General features: G+C 36.0%; 1 protein-coding gene across 1 annotated transcript in view; it reads right to left on the bottom strand.

Annotated features, from left to right (window-relative positions):
* Positions 1-402: 402 nt before the first annotated feature.
* Positions 403-9,893, bottom strand: part of LOC134532033 (interleukin-1 receptor accessory protein-like) — a 127,087-nt gene continuing 117,596 nt past the window's right edge. Inside the window, exons 8-9 of the mRNA XM_063368163.1 lie at positions 8,457-8,614; positions 403-5,096 (exon numbers count right to left, since the gene is read on the bottom strand). Coding sequence (XP_063224233.1) covers positions 4,842-5,096; positions 8,457-8,614 — 413 coding nt within the window. The 3' untranslated portion in view covers positions 403-4,841. The remainder of the gene's footprint in view (positions 5,097-8,456; positions 8,615-9,893) is intronic.

Genomic DNA, 9,893 nt, shown 5'->3' with positions numbered 1-9,893 from the left:
TCTTAATTTTTGTAATAAAATATGGTATGAGCTCGAATTGTTTTCCTTGTAAATGTAAATTCTATTTTCTTAACTTAAATTTGGTTAATTTTGAGAATTACGTACAATGTGATTTCAAGCACAATTCATTGTTTCAATTAATATTTTACTTGGGAAGACCAAATTAAATATATGTTGGACGCCCGTGAAAAAAAAGTTATTTTAATAAGAAAATTAAACTGACACAATTATTTATTTTTTTTATAAAAATACCAATTTTTAGATGATAAAACATTGGAGTGGAATTTGGTGATTACTCTAAATACATATTTCAACTTGTAACAAAAAGAACTTAACAGGTTATTGGAGGAAAAAAAAGTTGAAAAAAGGCTTGTACAAGGGTGTAAAAACCACAAAAGATCATAACAAGAATATATGTTTTGATTTATTAAACTTATGTTGCACACACATTACACTTCTTTGATTATTTATTTTTATGGCTACAAGTACAGTACAAACAAAAAGGTAATAAGCTGTTAAAAGTAAAAAAAAATTCATGTACCAAATTATAAATACACACAAACACTATCAAATTGTCCGTTATTAGGAAATATCCTAACTTGAACACTAGAAGAAACAAATTACAAATCAAATTTGCACAAATTAAATATTCTTTATTATTCTGAAGGTTCTATATTTTTTTTTAAACTTACCTATGTCTAGAGTCACATCACATAGTAATGAAGAACAAATAAAAAGTATTTTCAACAGAAACACCATACATAATTCATGATTTGTTTTTTAACAAGTGTTCAAATTAAAGTTTATTTGTATTGTATACACCTCTCGTTTTAGGAAACACTAAAAGGCACAACAAAAATTTAAAAAAAAAAAAATCATTTTAAAAATATTAAGAAATAAATAAACTAAAATACTACACTGAAACTTTCTGACAGAAAAGCTTCAACTATGTCTCTTATTACTGGCAGCCACCTGATCAAAGTTTGGAAAACACTCACAAGACTACATATCTGTTCGAAAATAGAAAGACATCAGTGGAGCTCAAAAACTTGCTGAAAACCTTGAAAAACAAAACTTTACTCACATCTAAACAATTTTTTTCAAAATTCTCAAAGAAAATGCAGCAGTACAGATGCTATCAAAGCAAATTTTAAGCAAAGACATTTGTATCAATTTCTTTTTACAGTCAACATAAAATACATAAATATGAGTATAAAATTGAACTTCAATCTACTAACCATATATAATATATATGTTTTTTTTTAATATGTATACACCATTATAATACTGTAAAGATGTTATGTCATAAAAAAATTTACAAGCAAAAAAATTAATTTCTGCCAAAACACAGTTTTGATCATGTAGTAAGCTCTACATATATCCATGAAACTACTCATTACACTTAATCTATGATGGTACCTAATGGCATACTTTGGTAAGCAGAAAACAAAAAAACTCATTACTACAGCTCATTCCATCCGCATACTTAGCAGATGAATGTTGAAAGACTATGTAGTAGCACAAGGAATATGCTTGATTGGCCAAGCATAATGACAGTGGCTGCCTAGTTCTTGACAGATATCAACGAAAAATAATCTAAAGGAAGCCAGAAATATAACAGCCATTATACGCAATGCTTACACATTAAATACACGCCTGAAGAAACCATTGCTAGATCGTGCAAAATTTGAGGAATGCCATCACAATTCAAGACTATAGCACACAACTGTTTGGGAATCAAGTAAAATATGGAAAATAAACAAATAATTTTTACTCTGCCCTTTAAATCTTGTTTCCAAATGCCATTTTCATTATTTAATTTCTTTGTTAGCAGTACTTAATGGCTATACATGTAAATTTGTCATGATAGTTCTTTTGCATTGTAGCTATGTTTTGTCTCGTTTGTCACCAGATGTTTCATAAGAGTTGTCTGATACAATCGTGTTAGAATGTTGTGCAAATGTTCATTCTTAAGAATATTTGAGTGACATTTTACATCTTTGTAGTTAATATCTGGAGACAAACATTCATGATGAATAGGGACAAGATTATACTGTTAATTGCAATAAAACCTAAATAACACCACAAAGCAGTAAACACAACATGTAACACTGAAATGTAAGTTCATACACCATTTAGCACCAAAATGTAACTAAAAACATTAAATCAATCAACAAGTTAACAAAACCTAACTCAAATGACAAAAATTGGAATATTTTATCACAGTAAATTCATTGAATACAATTTATTTAGTGTGAATTCTGTACCAGAATGTTTGACCAAAAAGGGGTGGAAAATATTAATATTATGTTGTTTAATCTTGTATCTCTTACATTAGAACATTTTTACATTAATGATGACACATGTTTCAAATAAACAAAAAAAAATTTGCAGAATACTTTTTTTCTTTCTTTTTTTAGTAGTTATGTCTTAGACATGTGTATTACTAATGATTTTTTACTGTATTAGTGCATTAGGTCTCAATTAAATGAGAATATTTTCATGAAATAAATATTTCAGTTTTATATTTGTTGAATAATACATTTTTTGGAAATGAATATATATATATATATGTGTGTGTGTGTGTGTGTGTGTATATGTATGTGTGTGTGTGTGTGTGTGTGTGTGTAAATAAAACACTTACACCAAAATTTATTGTTTTAAAAAATTTGTCCTAAAATTAAAACCATACAATCTTGTCACTAGTGATAAACATAAAATACAAGAGAATAATTATAGAGAAACATTTAGAGGAACAGCCATTAAACCAAAGAAACAGTATCTTCGAAATGAAATATTCAAAACATGATGTGACACCAAGCCTTATTTTTTTTTTTAAACTTAATTCTGGTTAAAATGTAACCCAAAAATAGTTCAATTTAATAATTTTTTAACACAATGAAAAATCTTTAATATAATATTCTACGGTTCGGCACGGTATGTAATCTGGAACCAATCCAGCCACATGCGTTCTGATTTTTTTTTTTAATTGCATGATCGCTCACCAAATTACGCCAAGCAACAGTGCGACAGGGTTCCTATACGCAAAAAAAACGCTGGTAATCGGACATCCAAAGAATTGAGAGCTCATTTTTCCTGTGGTAGTTGTAGGCTTAGCCCAGGGGTCTGCAGCAGACGTTCAAGTGAGATCAGCCAAATACTAATAAGTAAACAGATTCTCCAATATTTTAGAGAACCACAAATTGTATTTTCTCTGGATCTACATAAAATTTTAAGACGATAAAAACTGAATATTTTATTCACGAATTCAACATAGTCTTAAAAAGAAAGGCTATTTAGGAAAAGAATGTAAAAAAAATTGGTAGTCATTAGTAGAGCTCTAATGATAAAACAAGAAAACCAAAATTATTTTAAATAATTCATTATTAAAATAAAAAAATCACCTAGGCTGTGTAAAATTTATTAATTAGTTGGAGCAGTGACCTTGCATCTCTTTCGAAAGCTTACCTATATCTGGCAAGTAATTACTTATATCCAATTTTAGGCACGATTGTAAGTTTTCATTGGTTAATTTACGTCTTAATTTATTTTTTATCTGATTAATTGAAAGAAAAAAAATTTGTTCACATAAATAGGTAGAAACAAAGATATTTTTTTTTGTATGTCATTGGTTTCAGGAAGACTATTTCCATGTATCAAATATGATTTGCTGTATTTTAGGGATTTGTTTCGCAGCGCAGTGAGTTGTAAAGCTGTAAAATCCTATGAAAAGAGTTGCAAGCAACTCGCAAGCCACGGTCTGCCAACCCCTGGCCAAGCCAAGATGATTTTCAGGTCCTGAAGAAAGAAAAATAGACAGGTCATGTGGTTTTTTAAGAAGTTAAAATAATTGATTCCCAAATAAGAAGTATCCAAGATTGTCACATGTTCATATGACATTGCACGTAGTTAACATTCTTCAGCTGTGCTCTAAGTAACACTTGCAAACAAATAAATGTCTTGGCTTCTTACAATCGAAACTATCATACAAGTTTTTGACAAGTAGTACACACTTTTGTCCATTCATGCTGCATAAAAATGATTTGGAAGTATGAAGTCAAAGTTTATTTAAAGGTTGTAACATCAAACACAACAGCTACACTAATCGTCCATTGTGCGATAAGTTACAATGTTGCAGTCTTAAAATTCCACTTTCACTTTCCCATTCACTCACTGCGACGACTTTGCAAAATCCAACGCGATCCTGTCACAGTTCACAGAAACCGGTTGAAATCGCTTTACACAAGTACGTACGTTCTTTCTTAAAACCAGTTGTTGCGAGCAGTCCATGTCAGGCGACAGATGCCAACCACCGCAACTTTCACTTCACAAGCGTAGTTTGCGAGCTCAAGCGGCAACAGAGTGGCCTTCGCTGCCTCCTACACGCAAGAGACTAACTCTGTGGTTTGTTTTTCTGCCTTAAAAAATGCTAGTGGCTTTCACTTACATTGTCACATGAAGTGGATTTCACGTGACAGGTGGGAACCACTTATATTAATAACCAAATATAATTTCAACACTTTGGAAATCTACTTTTCCTAAAGACTCCGCCTGCAAATGTGTGAACTTAAGAATAAATTTTGGTATGTTCACATCAAAGATTCCTAATATTTCGGAGGATGTTATTATGGTTGTTCCACCCTGAGAGTTCTGCGTGATCGGTGCATTTCGGAACGATGCACGGTGGAAACCATTTGACAAGCATTTCACGGTGAAAAAGCGTCCACTTAGCCCCGAACCTAGCGTTGATGAGCTGGAAGTTCACCTTGCCTCGCGAGGAATTCGCTTATTCGCGCACACGACCACAGCTCCGTGCGGGCCGGGGGGAGGGGTGAGGGGAGTCACACGAGCACCTCCAGGCTCGTGCACGAGTCCTGGCGCCTCTTGGCCGGCGCCACCGAGCCCAGCTCGGCCCGGACGGGCGCATGGCGCGGCCGCGGGGGCAGGTGCAGGCACACGGACGACCAGAAGGCGTGGGCGCGGTCGGCGTGCCGGGCCCCGGGGCTCCACTCCACCAGGTGCACGGCGCGGCGCAGCGTGGCGTAGCCGCCGTCCAGCTGGTCGCGGGCCTCCGAGGAGTCACAGCGGGGCAGCGGCTGCGGGGGGGAACCACAGCTTTTTAGACACCGGCCGTCCGGCACCGCGGGACAGCAGCACTGGCACCAATCCAACGAACATAAAATATTTTTGACGTGGTAACGTCTTATAAATCGATGAATGCCGGCTGCACGCACGAACAAATGTCACATTCCGCCTGACCCGAAAGTGCAAGAACCGGCCAACCACCGTGAGACAAAATCTTCTATAATATCAAACAGGTTAAGGCGGGCTATTTAACTAATTGTTTGTGATTATATTTAAATTATTTAATTTAAATTTACAAAAAACTGTAAATAATATTTGAAAATTAAAAAGTGTGCAATTTTTCGTCAATGTTTTCTTGTGGCATTATCACGTAAAATCATCGTCCGTAAACCGACTTTACAGACAACCCCCCTTTTTTTAACATCAAATTGAAAAAAAAATAAATAAATACAGTTCAACACTTTTTTCCCCGCATCACAGAAACATGGAAAAATGTTACTGAAAATGAAAAATGAGAGAAAACATACATTTGTAAATCATAATCACAGATAATTTGTTACAAATAAAACCATGAACCAATTCAAATTTATGAATAAAGCTTTGCTTCATAAATGTTACACTATTTTTTATATTTTATGAATGAGTCCCTCTTTCTGTATCTATCGAGAAATATTTTCAAAAATATACATTTTATTTAAAAATTTGATTTAAATTAGAAGTTTCTAAATTCTTGCAAATGCCTATAACCTTTGCTTTAGCTGAACATGATGGGTCAGTGGTAAAAAAAACACCTATTAATCCTCATTTGGGAAAACCCAGGTTCCAGTAACGGTCACACATGCTGATTACTGTTTTCCATAGTTCCAGACATCACTCCAGGCCAATGCTGGAATGGTCTCTTACTATGTTCAGTGCTGTCAATATCATGGATTTTTCATAATTATTACTGATTTATATGCCCAGTTGCAGAATCACAAAGTATTTTTAGTTACTACAAAAACAGAGGAAGTTAATGGTACGTCTGAAACATTGTGTGTGTTCAGCATTCCATACAAAAAAATAACCAGTTAGCTGTTCATTGCAAATATGTGCTTAAGAATTTTGGTGTATATAATTTTTTTTATCCAGTTTTATTTTTTTAGGTGTGCTATGAAAACAAATTTACCCTCATATAGATTCATGTAACGAAACATAGAAATAAGTGTAAATCCTAATACTAAAAATAGATTTTATTTATTTATCAATGCTCTATGTTTGTTTTATTGTAGGATGCCTAAATATGTATTACTGATGGTTGTACGTGGAAGTTGGCAACACTATAGGTATATTCCACAAGGGGTTACCTTTGTGGCCGGTGGCCACAACACGATGTCTTTAAACCTATACCATATTAATATTTAAATTATTGAAATTAACTATTATAAGCAGCTAATAATGTTAAAAGTAAAAATCTAGTATTGCAATTAATTAATAGAAATAAAGTAATAAAAGGACTGCAGTGGTATTATGAATATGGTTGGTAAAGTATAAATTCAATCACATTAAATTTTTCAATAAATACTCAGTATTCAATATTAATATAAACACATGCATAAAATTATTTAATAAAATAATTATAATATTTTCAATTCATAATGATCAATAAATATGCTGAATGTTCATTATAAATAATTATATTTATTAAATATTAAAATACTTAACTTATAATGCAAATAAACTGTAAACAAGGGAACATAACCTCACTTATATAAATATTCTTGAAAAGACACTTGAAAAAGTTAATAAACACAACTTCTATCACTAATATGCACAATAGATAAATGTTTTTAATTATTTGGACCAGTATTCAATATCAATCACTAAAGTATAAGATTTAAATTAACATATGTATTTTTTATTTGTTTGTAACATTTTTATTCTGTGAATGTTTGTTGCATGATGCGCACAAAATTAACTCCCATAGTTTTTCTTAACGTGTTAAAGAAGAATAACTTCAGAAAAGAGGTTTAGACACAGGGGAGTTCCGATTCGAGCTGGGCAGTGGCTGCGCAGAATAAAAACCTGTTTCATGCTTTAAACTGCAGTACGGGTGTGGCGACAGACATCACCAAAAAACTTCTGTACCAAGCACCAAGGAGTGTGGATGTTGGCAAACGTGGCATGATGGGAGCAAGCCAGCAAAGCGGCCTACAAACTGTTCCACCGGGCCAATAGGCCTACCGTCTTCGTGACCAACAACACCAGCGTTGGAAGTAAGTCTAGCAGATACTTCAGCAATTTCCGGTGACGGAAAAAGTTTTAAAGTAACCTGGGGCTTGAATACACAACGGTGTATTTGGCTAACTTTAAAGTGGATCCCATGTTCTGCTAAATTTGCAGCCATCTTCTCTATCATCTTCAGAAAATCTCATAACCTAGCTCTGAATCTAACCAAAGATAGGTCGCCTGCGGTTGGCCAAACAGCCCAGCCAATCAGAAGAGAAGAGGCCACTGATTTGCCAGCACCCTCAGTCAATCACAGAAGCCCAGCTCCGATTGGCTAGACCAACAGACCAACCAGATGAAAGGAAGGCTGTGATTGGCCAATCGGGAAACACACTTCTCAGGCGAGAGTATTAAAGGCAGAAGAACTTGTAATAACCTCAGTAATAACTTGTAATAACTCTACCCTGATGACGGTGACTGCAATGTTGATCGAAATGTCGATGATATTGTATTCGCCTTGGACACGGCTACAACCCAGAAGCCAAGCTATTTCAATGTACAGTTTGCACTGGTATCATTTCAATCAACACCTCGTAACCTACACTGCCAATATGAAAAATGTAACAAATAAATTATTATGTTTTTTTTTTTTACTTTTAAATGATACGTTTTCCAATTGTAATCAACCTAAATACGTTTTATTACTGTCTTTTTGATCAACCTAAAGCATATTTGATTCCGCTTCAAATCAATACACAGTTGTTTGTATCCCTCACTATAAACTAATGTTAGAAAAAATCGGATGAGGATTGTACCATGAATTTATGATTAAAATAAATTCTGTTTTAAGACAGTAAGATACAGCAAAATAGTATAAAAAATTACTGGTACTCCTTTGTAATTATTTTCCTGTGTTTTCCAGGTTTAGAAAGCAAGTTTTTCAATTCCCCGAGGTGTTTTTTTTATTTTCCCCTGCCGTGCAGGAGTTCTCTTTATATAGCACGTTATCTTTTTGATTGGTTTCCAAACATTCAACATTATTCTACCCTGTTATAGTGTGTCCACTGTTGTGGGGTTCAAATTGTTTTGACCACCGCGTGGTTCCCGCCGTGCTCCGAGGCAAAGAGGCAGGCGGACAGGTGTGTCGAGAGCGCGAGCGAGGTTACCTGCAGCGCGACGCAGATCACTTTGGAGTGGACCCTGAGCAGGGCGTGGAAGGCCTGGTGCAGGGAGCCCGCGGTCCAGCCGTCGCGCAGCAGCGCCGGGGAGAGCACGGCCAGCAGCCGGCGGCTGCGCTGGGCCACGGCGCCCAGCTCGGAAGGCCCTGGAGCACATCGCCACTGTCACCGTCACCGTCTTTCCGGGCCGACCGGGCATTTGCCCAGAGGGGGGAGCTGAATTGTTGCCCCTTGGATGGGCAGCCCTTCAGGATTTTTCTGACAGTGGTTAGGTTAGGTTAGGTTAGGTTAGGTTAGGTTAGGTTAGGTTAGGTTAGGTTAGGTTAGGTTAGGTCACTTTACAAACTAACCACTGTCAGAAAAATCCTGAAGGGCTGCCCATCCAAGGGGCAACAATTCAGACAACCTTTCAAAAACACTACTGTTAGAAAAATCCTGATGGGCTGCCCATCCAAGGGGCAAGTTTTCAGGATTATTTAAACTCTTAAAGGAGCTTGTTTTCAGAAATTGGATGGGCTGCCCTTCCAGTCTCTGTACAAATAAACCACTGTCAGAAAAATCCTGAAGGGCTGCCCTTCCAATGGGCAACAATTCAGTCGCCCCGCCCAGAGAGCCAGTTCTTGAAGGGTTGGGAGAATTTAGGATGCGAAAAAAATAAGGGCAAAAAAATCTGAGGGACTGCGAAATCAAAGTTTTTTCCATTTTGATTTTCAAAAAATACATTTCAAATCCTACAATTCAAAGCACGACATAAAGACGTGTAACAACCCCCGCTCTTGCCATAAGAGAAACTCGTAACCTGTTGCAGGTTGATTTGACTTCGTTAGTAGGGTGTGTGAAGAGGTGATGAAGGGGAGGGGACAGGTTGAAATTTTATTAATGTTTGGGGAAACTGGAAAAGGAAGAACGGGGGCGACTAAACATTATCTGCCCAGAGCGTTAGCTGCCTGGAATCGGGGCCTGCGTCTCCCCGTTGACTAGGCAAGTTTTTTAAGTAGAGAAGGAGAATGGAAAAGGGGAAAAACCTATGGTGGTGAAAACGACAGGGGAATGGGATGTCTTGGATGAGGAGTGTGTGATGGCAGGAGTGTGGCTCAGTTCAGAAAAAAATTAAACATTTTTTTTCAGTATTTTTTCCCCTATATGGTCAGGTACTGGGTTCTGTGTTGTGATTGGTCGGTTGGCCCCCGGGGTTGCCTACCTAAAAGTAAGGTAACTGCGTGGTGCAAGTTAGTTGTCGCTCGATCGTCACTAGAAATGGAGTTAAAAGATGTAACTTAAAAAAAATGTAAAAATCATATAGCCTATGTATAAAGTTTTCAAAAATTTAAAATGTCATTTTTTTTTCCTGGGATGTATTGCCGGGCCAAACTGGAATGTAACAACCTAGTCAGGCATATATTTGTGTCAGTGAATCGGAATAAG

The sequence above is a fragment of the Bacillus rossius genome, chromosome 5, assembly GCF_032445375.1.
Source record: "Bacillus rossius redtenbacheri isolate Brsri chromosome 5, Brsri_v3, whole genome shotgun sequence".
Lineage (NCBI taxonomy): Eukaryota > Metazoa > Arthropoda > Insecta > Phasmatodea > Bacillidae > Bacillus > Bacillus rossius.
This window is presented reverse-complemented; position numbering and strand designations above follow the sequence as displayed.